The sequence below is a fragment of the Phyllostomus discolor genome, chromosome 2 (assembly GCF_004126475.2).
Source record: "Phyllostomus discolor isolate MPI-MPIP mPhyDis1 chromosome 2, mPhyDis1.pri.v3, whole genome shotgun sequence".
NCBI lineage: Eukaryota > Metazoa > Chordata > Mammalia > Chiroptera > Phyllostomidae > Phyllostomus > Phyllostomus discolor.
The window spans coordinates 114243615-114260003 of NC_040904.2; the positions used below are offsets into that span (position 1 = coordinate 114243615).

Here is a 16389-nt window from a genome sequence, read left to right on the forward strand (position 1 = left end):
CTAAGTGTGACTCCGAATCTTTAAGCAGTGGTAGCTCAGATACAAGGGCATTATAAATGAGAGCAACAGAGGAATCTATTCTGGGACTGCTGTCACTTGGCTTTCCTGCTAATAAGCTTACAGTCTGGCAGTCCTTCCTTGGCCCATGTCCACAATCACAGGCTGGATTCCAGGTCTCCAGACTTCCCTAGTTTCCTATCCCACAGTCTTGACTTCAGCAAGCTGACTCCCAGAGTGTATTTAAAATTAAATGGAGACTTCTGGTCAAGATGGTGGCACAGGTAAACACATCTTGCCTCCTTGCACAACCACATCAAAATTATAGCTAAACTATAGAATGAACATCACCAGAACCATCAGAAATTGAGGTGAATGGAAGTCTGACAACTACAGAATGAAAGAAACCACATCTGTCCAGACTTGTGCCAGGGGCAGAAATGCAGAACGGGCTGGTCCCACACCCATGTGTGATAGATAAAATTTTGGGAGGCACATCTCAGGGCACCCTAGCCCAGGGTTCCAGTGCCAGAAAGATAAGTCCCCATAACTTCGGACTGCAAAAACCAGCAGGGTTTGAATCATGGAAGAAACTTCAGGAGTCCCAAGCAGCTCCTCTTAAAGAACCCACACATGGACTTACTCAGATTCTCTCCCTCTGAGCTCCAGCACTGGGGTAGCAGCATGAAAGATACCATACCAAGGTAGAAGCATAGGGTAGTGGCATACAGGGAGGAACTGAAGTGTCTGGAATCAAAAAAGATGGCCAAGGTACAGCTTTCTCCCTGACAAAAGATGGGCAGAGGCCATTGTCCCTTTTCTGAACCCTCCCCCTAAAGAGCCACAGAGCCGGCAGGTGGATGTCATATCTGAGTCTCCATCAACCTGGCTAATGCTGTTTGCCCCACCCTGGGAATTCCCTGAGACTCCATCCCACCCAATTTATAGGCCCATCCAGCTGTTAACAGTAATTTTTCCATATAATGGCTGGTCTAGTTTCATACTTCATAACTTCCTAAATCCTCCCAAACAAACAACAGCAGGCCTTAGTGAGCCCCCAGCACCCCTGTACCTCTTAATAAGTGGTCTTAGGCCTGGCACTAGCAGAAGCTAGCTTTAATTCACAGCTTGGCTTTGCCTGGGAATCCCCAAGCCCAGCACAAGTAACAGTCATCTAAGATTGATTTATAGCTCATGCAGGGTGGCCCTGGGCAGAACACAGGTGGGGGCTGAACTTGGCCTGCACCACCTGGGAAACTCCACAGCCTATGCATCCAGTGGACAGGTGCAGACCATGTTGGAGCACCACCATCCTGCTGCCACAGAGCTGATCCTCCATGAAGGATGAAGGTTGGTGGTCAGTGGACACAGTCAGTCCTTGAAGCTAACTGGCCTGGGTTAATCCATCCCATTGATCTGCCAACAGCAATCAAGGCTCAACTACAAAAGGAGGGTGTACTCAGCCCACACAAAGGGTGCACCTGGTACCTAAATTGAGTGGTAGAGGAGGCTATGCCACTGGACTCTACAGGACACCTACTACATTAGGCCATGCTACCAAGACAGAGAGTCATAGCAGCTCTACCTAAGAATGAGAAGGAAGGAAGGTCTACGTGCATGTGTGCATAGCACTCTTGGCCAGAGATCCAGGGACCTTCCCCTAGGTACAAATAAGGAACTAAGTCCTCTGTCTATAGCCTAGGAAACAGGCCTTCAGCATGGAGTGTAGCTCTACCTAATACATAGACACACACACATTGAAGCTGCCAAAATGAGGAGACAAAGAAACATGGCCCAGATGAAAGAACAGAACAAAACTCCAGAAAAAGAACTAAACAAAATGGAGATAAGTAATTTGTCAGATGCAGAGTTCAAAACACTGGTTATAAGGATGCTCAAGGGACTTAGTGAGGGTCTCAACAGATAAGAAAGATCTAGCCAGAAACCAAAGATACACCAACTGAAATGAAGAAGAATTTACAGGGAAAGAACAGTAGAATGGATAAAACCAAGAATAAAATCAATGATTTGGAACATACAGCAACTAAAAACAACCAATCAGAACAAATAAGAAGAAAAAAAATACAAAAAAAAATGAGGATAGTATAAGCAGCCTCTGGGACAACTTCAAGTGATCCAAAATTCACATTTTAGGGGGGCCAGAAGGAGAAAAGACAAAGCAAGAAATTATAAATCTACTTAAAAAAATAACGAAAGAAAACTTCCCTAATTTGACAAAGGAAATAGACATGAAAGTACAGGAAGCACAGAGAGTCCCAAACAAGATGAATGCAAAGAGGCCCACTCCAATACATATCATAATTAAAAGATAAAGAGACAATCTTGAAGTTCCAGCCAAGATGGAGGTGTAGGTAGAAACTTCCTCCCACAACCAAAAGGACAATAACAACCAATCTAAAATCAATAAACATCCAGAAATGCCAGGAAATCAAACTGCGTGGGACTCTAAAAACCAAGGAATTAAAAAATCAGCCAGAACAACCAAACTGGTAAGGTGGTGGACTGCATGGGTGGGGCTGGCTGAAGGAGAAACTGAGCCTGAGAGTTGACTGTGGACTACAGCAGGAGTTGCCATGGTGGGAGAAACTCCCAGTCTCACACCAGAGTCTGTTGGAAAGTGTGCTAGAGATGAGCAGGCAAGCTCAATTGTTCCCTTTCTGGCCCCTCACCCACAGGCAGCATCACAGTGCAACAAAGAGGGTTGCCCTGCCCTGGTGAATACCTAAGGCCCCACCCCCTTACAACTTATCAGGTGCATGAAGACAAAAAAATATGGCCCAAATGAAAGAACAGAGCAAAGCTTCAAAAGGAGAGCTAAGGGTTGAGGAGATAGCCAACCTATCTGGTGGATAATTTAAAGCCCTGGCAATCAAAATGCTCATAGAACTGATTGAGGTTGGTCAAAAAATGAAAAAAACAAATGAAAGACACCCAAAATGAAATAAAGCAAAATATTCAGGGAACCAACAGTGATGGGAAGGAAACCAGGACTCAAAGCAACAATCTGGAACAAAAGGAATTGGAACAGAATGAAGAAACAAGAATTCAAAGACGAAGAGAGGCTGAGTAATCTCTGGGACAACCTGAAACATTCCAATATCCAAATTATAGGGGTGCCAGAAGGAGAAGAACAACATCAAGAATTTGAAAATTTATTTGAACAAATAATGAAGGAAAACTTCCCCAATTTGGCAAAGGAAATAGACTTCCAGGAAGTTCAGGAAGCTCAGAGAGTCCCAAAGAAATTGGACCCAAAAAGGAACACATCAAGGCACATCGCCAAGTTACCCAAGATTAAAGATAAGGAGACAATCCTAAAAGAAGCAGGAGGAAAGGAGAGAGTTACTTACAAATGAGTTTCCATAACACTATCAGCTGATTTCCCAAAAGAAATCTCACAGGCAAGAAGGGACTGGAAGGAAGTATTTGAAGTGATGAAAAGCAAGGACCTACATTCAAGAATACTCTATCCAGCAAAGCTATCATTTAGAATGGAAGGGAAGATAAAGTGCTTGCCAGATAAGGTCAAGTAAAAGGAGTTCATCATCACCAAGACCTTATTTTATGAAATGTTAAAGGGACTTATCTAAGAAAAAGAAGATAAAAAATATGAGTAGTGAAATGACAACAAACTCACAACTATCAACAAATGAACCTAAAAGAAAAGAAAAACAGAAACTAAGCAAACAACTAGAACAGAAACAGAATCAGAGAAATGGACATCACATGGAGAGATTTCAGTGGGGTGAGGGAAGGGAGGAATAGGGGAAAAATGTACAGGGAAGAAGAAGCATAATTAGTAGACATAAAATAGGTGGTGAGAGATAAAAATGGTATAGGAAACAGAGAACTCAAAGAACTTATATGTATAACCCATGGACATGAACTAAGGCGGGGGAATGTTGGAAGATTGGGGGGCAGGACAAAGGGGAGATAAAGGGGGAAAAATTGGGAAAACTGTAATAGCATAAGCAATAAAAATACTTTAAAAAAGAGAGAGAGAGAGAGAGAATCTTAAAGGCAGCAAGAGAAAAGTAGTTAGTTACCTACAGGGGAGTTCCCAAAAACTGTCAGCTGATTTCTCAAAAGAAACTTTGCAGGCTAGATGGGATTGGCAAGAAATATTCAAAGGATAAAAAACAAGGACCTACAGCCAAGATTGCTCTAACCAGCAAAGATATTATTTAGAATCAAAGGGCAAATTAAGAGCTTCCCAAACAAACAAACAAAAAAACTAATGGAGTTCATCATCACCAATCCATTATTATGTGAAATGTTAAAGGGACTTATTTAAGAAAAAGAAGATCAAAAGTATGAACAATAAAATGGCAAAAATACCTGTCTATTAACAATTGATTCTAAAAATCAAACTAAGCAAACAAGAAGAACAGAGATGGAATCATGGACACGGAAATCGTTTTGATGGTTGCCAAATGGGAGGATGTTATGAGGGAATGGGTGAAGAGTTGAGAGGATTAAGAAGTACAAATGTATAATTACATAATAGCCATGGGGGTGTAAAGTACAGTATAGGAAATGGAGTAGCCAAAGTTCTTATGCATAAGATCCATGGACATGGACAATGGTGGGGGGATTGCCTGAGAGGGTAGGGGGTGCTTAGTAGAGGGGGGCAAAGGGGGAAATATAAGGACAGCTATAATAGCATAATCAATAAAATAAAAACTTAAATGGAAACCAGAGTAATATTTTTCAGTCCCCTTTGGAGGCTGGAACTGCGTCAGGTAGAAGTGTGGTATGACCTGGCCAGTGTCCATGCTGTAGCCCAGTAGGTATATCAGAAAATGCTGCTAGTGTTCTTTAATGACCTATTTAGTCCTAATCACCTTCTTCCACTTCATAAAGTAGGTAGAGTGGATATTATTTTCCCTAGCATCTTTGAGGAAGGACACCTGGGTTCAAAGCGATTAGGTCATTTGCTCAAGGTTACTCAGCTGGTGAATAACAAACCAGAAGGAGAGCCCCAGTCTTTTGGGCTATATCCCGGATTTTTCACAAGTAGCCTTTTACTTTATTTATTCACACAATACACATATTCTGTGACAAGCTTTGTGCTGGACACACAGTGACCAGTAAAGAGATGGTGGAGATGCCCACAGCAGCTGGCAAGGTGAACCACAGAAAATCAGTGAATGAATAAATTATAACCAAAAGTGAGAGGTGCTGTGCGGGAAAAGAATAAGGGCAGTGATAGAGAAGCGAGGTGAGGGATGGCAGCAGAAACCACTCAGGGGCATCTTGTGGCCTCACTGTGCTCCATGATGCTGTAGTAAGCTCACTATTTATTTTCCACTTTCTATCCTGAGTTAAATGAAGAACAGGTTCAGCAAGACTTGAAAAACCAAGTCAAAATATGCTCATATTAGGAGTTATGATGCATTTTATATTTTTGATGGTACTTGATGTAGATGACTCTCAAGCTGTTCCAGCTGGATGAATACAAAGGGATTGTAGGTATGTCATAGCCTGGGACTATGAATTCCCTTTTTAAATACATGTTAGCATTGCTAGGGAAATAACACGTCAGCAAACCCTGTTTGATAATTGTCATATCTTACTAATGTAGTAATGTAGAATTTCTTAGTTGAAAGGAACCTCAAAAAACACCTCATCTCTAGAAGCTGAAAAACGCAAGGAAACAGATTCTGCCCTAGATCCTCCAGAAGGAATGCGGACATGCTGACACCTGGATTTTAGCCCAATGAGACCAATTTTGGACTCGTGACCGCTAGATAATAATTTTATCTTGCTTTAAGGCAGAAGGCTGCTTGCTATAGCTGCCATTGAAAACTCATGCAGTCACCATGTGTACTCACAGGGTCAGTTAAGTGAGATGATCTACATTCCCACCAACAGTGTACTAGGGTTCCCTTTTCTCCACATCTGTACCAACATGTTGTTTGTTGATTTATTAATGACAGCCATTCTGACAGGTGTGAGGTGATATCTCATTGTGGTTTTAATTTGCATTTTCTGATGATTAGTGATGTTGAGCATCTTTTATTATGCCTTTTGGCTATCTGTAACATCACTATTATTAAAATTCTCAGGTTTCTTCCAGCCATAGGTTGTTTGCTGAAGCTCACATCAGCCTGGACAGTCAGAGCCTGAGACCTCTGCTAGATTTTGTGATGAACAGTAATTGCACAATGACTGTGTTTACTTAGCCTGTTTTGACATCTACAAAACTAAGGTGTTTTTCTTTTTTCACTTAGTTCCTGCTGCCTTTGCTGGCCTGATGTACCTGTTTGTGAGGCAAAAGTACTTTGTTGGCTACCTAGGAGAGAGGACTCAGAGGTAGGTTCTGGGAGTTTTTAAGAACCACAGAGCAGTCACATTTGTTGAGCAGGAAAAGTGATAATTCACAACCGTATTCTGCATAGCATTTGAAGGCCTGGGGGACCACTTGGGATGGGAGGGCCTAGGCTGACTAGGATCCCTCCTCCTTTTCTCCCTGAACTTTGTGAGCTCTGAAAATACAAGTGGGGGACTTGGCTAGTGTTTCCATTGAATGATTCCTGCCCCTGGTGTTGGACTCACAAAAGGTGTTTTAATGCCACGTGCTGAACATTCCTTGCAATCCCACACCCACTACCCCACCCATCATAGTCTGGGGCCTGAATGAAACATTTCATTGTTTTCCCAGAGGAATGAGAACTAAAGCTTGCACCCTGTAATAAGTTCTATTGAGTAACAGATCTTCCAGGGACCACCAGAAGGAAGGTTGAGAAAGTAAGACACAATCACAGGCAGAGGATGGAGACCCAGAATAGAGTCACCATTGCATGGGTTATAGATGGTGCCAAAGCACCAGTTAACACTCCCATTCCACCTGGACTGGGAAGACTGATTCTAGTAAAGTAAATGATGGTTTTTACAGAAGAAACAACTGAGTGGTATGCCTAGGAGAACAAAATTCCTAACATTGCAGAGGGCATCCGAGAGCCAGAAATTTGTTCTGGGAGGCCAAGCCCAGCCTCCCCCTCCATTTTTCTTCCTTGTCTAAGTTTCACACTCCACCTGGCCTTTTACAATAGCACACTTCTTTAGTGGCCAATGGGCCCTCCATTTAGATAGCATCCTTCAGTGGTGACAAAGTGGTAACATCCCAGGAGGTCCGCAGGTGAAAGCATTACTTCTGAGGAACTAGGAGCTCCAAAGCTAAATGACTTGGTGACTTGGTGGTGAGCAACAGCTGGAGAAGAATGGCTTCTTCCAGAAATTCTTTCCCAGTGCTCAGATCTCCTTCACTCTTCACTCCTGTCTAGAGGTCATTCCATTTATTTTCTAAAACCACAATTCCATTATCTCTCTTATCCTTATCAACACTGTCCTGATGATGTCCTTTATTCTCTTTGACCTTGGGAAATCTTTATTCTGTCTTCCCCAGGAGATACCTACTGTCAGGAGTTGGGTCAGGCGGAGTGTCTGTCAGTAAAATAAGGAAGCTCTACCCTTGTGGGCTGGCTCCCCAGGCAGCCCTGTCTTCCTCTGCAAAGTGCTAGGGATTTGACCAGGTCAGAGTTTTTCTCTTTATCTGTCACTACTTGCCTGAGACCTTAAAGTTGCTTTAATGCTAAGGCAATCTGTGGTACATGACAACACTTTCCATTTACTCATAGGCTCTTTTTATTTTAAAGGTAGTCGCTACTAGGAAATGGACAATAGAATATGGACTTGAAATCTGAAAAATATTTGATTTCTCCAGACCTCACTGAAATATAAATGGCCTGACCTCTTAAATCCCTCCCTGGTCTCTCCAATCACATTGTATAAGAAGATTCTACCACCCCTCCCCATGGTCGGTGCTGGCAGCGGTTACTTATCAGTCATGGGACTCTTTCCTGCTGATACCAAGCATGGCCTCACAGTGCTTCTTAACACACAGTTCTGAGCAACTGTCTTCCATAGAAATGATACACTATACACTGGATGAGATGTCCAATCCTAATCTAGACCAAAATGTACCTGGGGTAGATGCAAGCTTGAGGGGCTTTGTGGTTAGGTCCAAAGGGATTTTAAATAATGCCTTGGGGATCTGCTTTAGCTCTTGGCCTCACCATGGAGGAAAGTCCTGCTCAGTGAAGCTCCTTCCATTAAATCTCTCCCTTGGGCTCTAGGTCATCTCTGCTTCTCTCCATAAAGTTGCTTTGGACTGTCAATTTGGCTCCCCTTCAGAAGTTCCACTCTCAATTTTGGTGTAGTGGGTAGGGAAGATGTTCCTTGGCGTATCTCCCCTTCATTCATTCAGCATTCACTTAGTAAATGTCTAATGACCACCTGCTTTGAGCCATTCTCCCAAGGAGACCCTGGGGATCAGGGGAAAGGATAAGTCCAGAAATGCTAAACTACCAACATAATAATGGACAGTTTCAAAAGAACTGATCCCTCCCAGTCATTTTCCTCTTTAGGGTCAATATTTTAGAGCCTCTGGCCCTGCCCTCCCCAAATGTGGACCATGGGGTTATTTCATCATATTTGGAGAAAAAACATGCTTCTTTTGGAACTCCTAGGTGAGCATATGCGTGTAAAGGCTAGAATTTTCAAAGTGAAACCCACTAGCCAACTGCACCAGACTCTCCTGGGGTGACAGATTCCTAGGCACCTCCCTAGATGTCTGGAACGAGACTCTCTGCGGTAGAGGCTCAGGAATCTGCACATTAACAACCTTTTTTTGGTGATTTTTATATACATGGAGTTTGGGAACCACAGAAGGCTGCTCAGGCTTCTTTTCTGAGAATGATCCATTCATGCAACACACATTTATGGAGGGCCTGATTTATTGGGGACAAGCAGGTGAATAAAGGAGATAGCATCCTGCTTTCATAGGTCGTACAATTCTTTCCCCTTTAGAAGTTATCAGGCTTATGGTGATACTTCATTATTGAAAAGAACAGAGTTTAAAGCCAGAGAGACCATAAAGTTTTCTTTTTCCACCCATAGTTTATGTACATTTTTGTGTGAAGTGGGGAGAGGGTCTGAGAGTCATCCAAGGCCACACTGCAAAGAGCTGCAGCTGGAACTCAGGTCTCCAAATGCCTGGGTTCACCTCTCCCCACCATGTCTCTGCTTCCTGGAAGTTTTAGGCACATTCAAGATGGAAATTGTTTGGCACAATGCCTCTTTAATGATTTCCTGTAGATTTTATGTTGCATGTGTTGAGGGGTGAGGGCACATTTGGCCCCACCAAAACTTTTAAACAAATGCTAGTCTCTGGAGTCTGAAGGAGTCCTCAGGAAGCCAGTGTGGTAGGAAGAGCAGGACTCATGCAGGCAGGTTTGAGTTCCCACTCTGCTTCTCCCTGGCTGCGTGACCTTAGACAAATCATTCAACCCATCTGGTCTCAGTTTCCCCGCCTGGAAAATACGTTAATCATACCTCACAGAATGGTTCTGAGAGTTAAATGAAGACACAGGTATAAAGCACCTGTGACTTCTATAGATTTTAACGACCCTGGTTTCTCCAGATGCTTAATTATTTCATTCTAACCTCCTCCACCCATGTAGAGAGAACTATGCATAAATATTTGTTTGTTTATTTATTTATTTATTTATTAAAAGTGTTCAATCATGGTTGAAATTCAATATTACATTAATTTCAGGCATATAGCATAATGGTTAAACATTTATATAACTTGTGAAGTGACTCCCCCAATAAGTCGCGTACTTACTTGGCACCATACATAGTTACTACAATATTATTGACTGCATTTCCTATGCTGTACTTTACATCTCTGTGACTATTTTGTAACCAGTAATTGGTATTTTTTAATCATGCCACTATTTTTACCTCCTAACCCCCTTTCTTTTTTTTTCTTTTATTTTAATCATTGTTCAAGTACAGTTTTCTCCCCCTACTCCCATTCCAGCCCACCCACCCAACCCTCCCCCCTTCCCCCCCATTACCCCCCACCCCTAGTTTTTGTCCATGTGTCCTCCAAATTTGTTCCTGTAAACCCTACCCATTCCCCCCTGAAATTCCCTCTTCTCTCCCCTCTGGTCACTGTCAGACTATCCCCTATTTCAGTGTCTTTGGTTAAATTTTGCTAGTTTTTTTTTGTTTTGTTGTTTAGATTCCTGTTAAAGGTGATATCATTTGGTATTTGTCTTTCACTGCCTGGCTTGTTTCGCTTAGCATAATGCTTTCCAGCTCCATCCATGCTGTTGCAAAGGGTATGAGCTCCTTCTTTCTTTCTGCTGCATAGAATTCCATTGTGTAAATGTACCATAGTTTTTTGATCCATTCATTTACTGATGGGCATCTAGCTTGCTTCCAGCACTTGGCTATTGTAAATTGTGCTGCTATGAACATTGGGATGCATAGGTTCTTTTGAATTGGTGTTTTAGTATTCTTAGGATAGAGTCCCAGCAGTGGAATTGCTGGGTCAAAAGGCAGATCCATTTTTAGTTTTCTGAGGAAGTTCCAAACTGCTTTCCATAGTGGTTGTACCAGTCTGCAGTCCCACCAACAGTGCACTAGGGTCCCCTTTTCTCCACAACCTCTCCAACACTTGTTGTTTGCTGCTTTGTTTATGATGGCCATTCTGACTGGTGTGAAGTGGCATCTCACTGTGGTTTTAATCTGCATCTCTCTGATGGCTAGCGATATTGAGCGTCATTTCATGTGTCTTTGGATTTTCTGTGTGTCCTCCTTGGAGAAGTGTCTGTTCAAATCCTTTGCCCATTTTTTAATTGGGTTACTTGTCTTCTTAGAGTGGAGTCGTGTAAGTTCTTTATATATTTTGGAGATTAAACCCTTGTCTGAGGTATCATTGGCAAATATGTTTTCCCATACAGTTGGTTCTCTTTTTATTTTGATACTATTTTCTTTAGCTGTGCAAAAGCTTTTAATTTTGATGAGGTCCCATTTGTTTATTCTTTCCTTTATGTCCCTTGCTCTAGGAGACAAGTCAGTAAAAAAGTTTCTGCGTGAAATATCTGAGATTTTCCTACCTACATCTCTTCTAGGACTTTAATGGTGTCACGCTTTATATTTAAGTCTTTTATCCACCTTGAATCTATTTTTGTATAAGGTGTAAGTTGGTGCTCGAGTTTCATTTTTTTGCACATAGCTGTCCAGTTCTCCCAACACCATTTGTTGAAGAGGCTATTTTTATTCCATTTTATGTTGCTGCTTCCTTTGTCAAATATTAATTGACCGTAGAGGCTTGGGTTTATTTCTGGGCTCTCTGTTCTGTTCCATTGGTCCATGTGCCTGTTTTTATGCCAGTACCAGGCAGTTTTGATTACAGTGGCCTTGTAGTATAGTTTAGTGTCAGGTATTGTGATCCCTCCTACTTTACTCTTCTTTCTCAAAATTGCAGCAGCTATTCGGGGTCGTTTATGGTCCATATAAATTGTTGAAGTGTTTGTTCTATGTCTGTGAAATATGCCATTGGTACTTTAATAGGTATTGCATTGAATGTGTAAATTGCTTTTGGTAGTATGGACATTTTGATGATATTAATCCTACCAATCCATGAAAACGGTATATGTTTCCATTTGTTTGTGCCTTCCTTGATTTCTTTCCTCAGTGTTATGTAGTTTTCTGAATACAGGTCTTTTACCTCTTTGGTTAGGTTTATTCCTAGGTATTTTATTTTTCTTTTTGCTATTTCAAATGGGATTTTTTTCTTGATTTCTGCTTCTGCTGTTTCATTGTTGGTGTACAGAAATGCCTTTGATTTCTGGATATTGACTTTGTATCCCGCTGTTTTGCCAAATTCATTTATTAGGTCTAGCAGTTTTTTGGTGGAGTCTATAGGATTTTCTGTGTACACTATCATGTCATCTGCAAACAGTGACAGTTTTGTTTCCTCCTTTCCGATTTGGATTCCTTTTATTTCTTTTTCTTGTCTGATTGCTGTGGCTAAAACTTCCAGTACTATATTGAACAGAAGTGGTGAAAGTGGACATCCTTGTCTTGTTCCTGTTCTTAGTGGAAAAGATTTTAATTTTTGCCCTTGAGTATAATGTTGGCTGTAGGTTTCTCATATATGGCCTTTATTATGTTGAGGAATGATCCCTCTCTTCCCACTTTGCCTAGTGTTTTTATCATAAATGGGTGCTGTACCTTATCAAATGCTTTTTCTGCATCTATTGATATGATCATGTGGTTTTGTCTTTGCTTTTGTTTATGCGATGTATTACATTTACTGATTTGTGATACCATCCTTGCATACCTGGAATGAATCCCACTTGGTCATGGTGTATGATCTTCTTAATGTACTGTTGGATGCGGTTTGCCAGTATCTTGTTGAGGATTTTAGTGTCAATGTTCATCAGCGATATTGGCCTGTAGTTTTCTTTCTTTGTTGTGTCTTTATCTGGTTTTGGAATTAAGATGATGTTGGCCTCATAAAAAGAGTTTGGGAGTCTTCCATCTTTTTGGATTTTTTGAAATAGTCTGTGAAGGATAGGTGTTAGTTCTTCCTTAAATGCTTTGTAGAATTCTCCTGTGAAACCATCTGGTCCAGGGCTTTTGTGTGTTGAGAGTTTTTTGATTACTGCTTCAATTTCTTTTGCTGTTATTGGTTTGTTCAGGCTTTCTGCTTCCATTTTATTGAGTTTTGGAAGATTATATTTTTCTAGAAAGTTGTCCATTTCATCTAGGTTTTCAAATTTCTTGGCATACAGTTCTTTGCAGTAATTTCTTACAATCCTTTGTATTTCTGTGGTATCTGTTGTAATCTCTCCTCTTTCATTTCTGATTGTGTTTATTTGGGTTTTCTCTCTTTTTTTCTTGATGAGTCTGCTTAAAGGCTTGTCGATTTTGTTTATCTTTTCAAAGAACCAACTCTTGGATTCATTGATCTTTAGAATTGCGCTTTTAGTCTCTATGTCATTTAATTCTGCTCTGATCTTGGTTATTTCCTTCCTTCTGCTTGCTCTGGGCTGTCTTTGTTGTTGTTCCTTGAGTTCTTGTAGACGTAGGGCCTCCTAACCCCCTTTCCATCTGGCAACCATAAGTTTGTTCTCTGTATCTATGAGTCTGTTTCTCTTTTGATTGCTCATTTACTTTGTTTTTAAAAATTCTACATATAAGTGAAATCATATGGTATTTGTCTCTTTCTGTCTGAGTTATTTCACTTAGCATAATACCTCTAAGTCCATCCATGTTGTTGCAAATGGTAAGATTTTATTCTTTTAAAATGTTTCATTGCATATACATATACGTACCACATCTTCTTTATCCATTTGTCTATCCATGGACACTTAGGTTGCTATTATATATGAAATGTCTTTCTTCATCTCTTGTTATAGCCTTTGTTTTAAAGTCTATTTTGTCTGAAGTAAGTATAGCTACCCCAGCTTTACAAATGTTTCTATTTTCATGAAATATCTTTTTTCATCCCTTTACTTTCAGTCTGTGTGTGTCTTTTGACCTGAAGTGGGCCTCTTATAATATGTAAGGGTTCTGTTTTCTTATTCATTCAGCACCCCTGTGTCTTTTAATTAGACCATTTAACCCATTTACAGTTAAAGTGATTATTGATAAGTATGTAGTTATTGCCATTTCATTTTATATATATATATATATATATATATATATATATATATGTATATCACACACACATATATATATACACATATATAAAGATTAATTTTAGGGAGAGGGGAAGGGAAGAAGGAAAGAAACACCAAAGTGTAATGGCCTCTCAAACACCCTCTACTGGGGACCTGGTCTGTACTGGCAACCCTTTGGTCTGCAGGCCAGCACTAAATCTACTGAGCCATACCAGCCAGGGCTGTTATTTGTTTTTGATCTTTTCTTCTTCTTCTTTTTAAAGAAGTCCCTTTAACATTTCTTGTAATACTGGTTTGGAGGTGATGAACTCTTTTAACTCTTTCTTGTCTGGGATGTGCATTTCACTTTCAGAAATACTAAACGGGAGGCCATTGTGGTTCAAACGCTGATGGGCGGCATGTGCCTGGTTGGGACCCCTTGCTCCTCCTCTGTGCTCTGCCTCATTGCAGGTTTCCTGTGGCTTTGCTTGAGCCTGGGGAAGCTCTTTATTTGTGCATATCCTGGCCATTCCTAGGGCCATAGCCCATCTCTAAGCTTGAGACACTGAAAAATGCATCAGTGAAATGCTCAGCTGGGGACCCCATTCACACTTGGCCTTGCACATCGTGGGCATGTGCTGAGTTCTCCTTGCACAGCCTGAGAAGAGTTAAAACACCATGGACATATCTCTTTGGGGGTGATTTGCCTTGAGATCTTTGCAAAACCCTGCCCATAGTGAAAGGACAACTATTCCATGAAGAGGAGTCAGCATTCCATTCCTTACCACAGACTCACCTTGAGTACATTCTGAACAGCTTCACAGAACCACCCCCTTGCTTCTGTAATGAGCATATGATGGCCTTATTCATGTGATAAATTGGAGCCACCACAATATTTGACTTTTCTTAACTTAATGCCTGTGCACGCTCTGTTCTCTGCCTGAAAAAATAGACTCCTTTACTTTCTCTTCTCTTTTTTACCAGAATTAGGAAGTCACTCAGCACTTGCTTGTGAGGGCCACCATAATACAGTGCCACATACTGGGGGGCTCAAACAACAGAAATTTATTGTCTCACAGTTCTGGATATTACTTTCTTCTGAGGCTGCATTCGTTGCCTTGTGTAGATGGTCATCTTCTCCCTGTGTCTTCTCATGGTCATCTCACCATCAGATTGAGTCAGAGTCCACCCTAGTGCCCTCATTTTATCTTCATTACCTCTTTAAAGATCTTATCTCCAATATTCTGAGCTACTGAAGTTTAAAACTTCAATGTGTGAATTTGGATGGGACAGAATTCAGCCCGTAACTCTTTCTTTGGGGACCATATCCCTCACCCTCCCAATTTGGAGATAGGAGTTCTCAAAACATGAGCAGGACTGTGAACCAAGAAAACCAAGGAGAGAAGAGCATTGCTGGCCAAGGAGCAAGGCATCTCAGTGAGCAGGTGCTTCTCAAACTTGAGTGTGCCCAGGAGTCACCAGGGAGCTTGTCAAAATGCATATTCTGATCCCATAGACCTGGGAGGGGCCTGGGATTCTGCCTTTCTAACAAGCTCCATGCTGCTGGTCCACGGATCACATTTTCAGTAGCAGAAAGGTTGATACTCAACTGCTGAATGCTTTTCAAACTCTTGACAGAGGACATTATGGGTTACGTTGTGAAACTTTGGGGTCCCCTTCAAAAAGATAAAATTTGTAACATGAAACCTGTGGGAATCAAATTTTGCTCTGTGATTATAGCAAAAATCAGGCTTAGTGGCATTAACTCACCTGTTCAGCTGAGTTAGCTGTTCTTGTGGAGGAGCCCTGGTTGCCAAATTGGTTGCCTATATCATGCCCCCAACTGGGCACCTGGCCAGCAACCCAATTCTGTGCCTTGACCAGGCACCAAACCTGTGACCTTTTGGTTCACAGGCCAGCACTCAACCCACTGAACCACACCAGCCAGGGTGAAGTCTAGGCTCTTTAGCTGGGTTTTGAAATATGTTCAATGACTAATAGTAGCTAAGACACTTCCATTCTTCATATGAAGTAAATGGAGCATTTGTGAGTGAAAAGAGCTATAATTTAACTCCCTGTATTTCAAAATGATGATGTCTTTTTGTTCAATGGGTGTCATCTGTACAGCTTCTACAGGTTTCTCTCTCCTTTTTCAGCACACCTGGCTACATATTTGGGAAGCGCATCATACTGTTCCTGTTCCTCATGTCCGTTGCTGGCATATTCAACTATTACCTCATCCTATATTTCGGAAGTGACTTTGAAAACTACATAAAGACGATCACCACCACCATCTCTCCTCTGCTTCTCATTCCCTAACTCTCCACTGAATACAGGCTTGGTGCTCTCATCTGATCAATACCTAGGAGTCATTATCATTCAACCCTTGGAGAGATTCAGCTCCTCTTAGATACTAAGTAAATCTAATGACCATCTGGGCCTCACCGCTTGAGTTAACCTTGCTTTTCCTGGAAGAAAATAATTCTGCGTCAACTCTGTCCCTTGAAAATGTTGGTGGCCCCAGATGTGTTACTCAGACCCATTCTGTATGTTCCTTGGCTTACCCTGCTTTCTGAAGATGTTTTGGGACCGGATTTGTGTTTTCCTACAATAAAATGCAAAGGCAGGTTTTAAGCTGGTGGTTGAGTTTTTTGTGGGTCTTTTGCTACAGTTGGACAACTAATCTGTTTTCCTGAACCTAAATGATGATAATAAGACATACACTATCTTTAAACACCTCCCCCCCCGCCCACACACACACACACACCCCTAGAAGGGTATTCAGCAAAATGCCAACTGTGATTATTGATTATTTCTGGGCAAAGAGAGTTGGGGTAAGTTTTATTCT

General features: G+C 41.4%; 1 protein-coding gene across 1 annotated transcript in view; it reads left to right on the top strand.

The window, feature by feature from the left end:
• LOC114513473 (arachidonate 5-lipoxygenase activating protein) overlaps positions 1–16180 on the top strand; it is a 30189-nt gene extending 14009 nt beyond the window's left edge. The window contains exons 4-5 of the mRNA XM_028532791.2: positions 6252–6333; positions 15698–16180. Of these exons, the coding sequence (XP_028388592.1) occupies positions 6252–6333; positions 15698–15860 (245 nt within the window). The 3' untranslated portion in view covers positions 15861–16180. The remainder of the gene's footprint in view (positions 1–6251; positions 6334–15697) is intronic.
• The last annotated feature ends 209 nt before the right edge of the window (positions 16181–16389 follow it).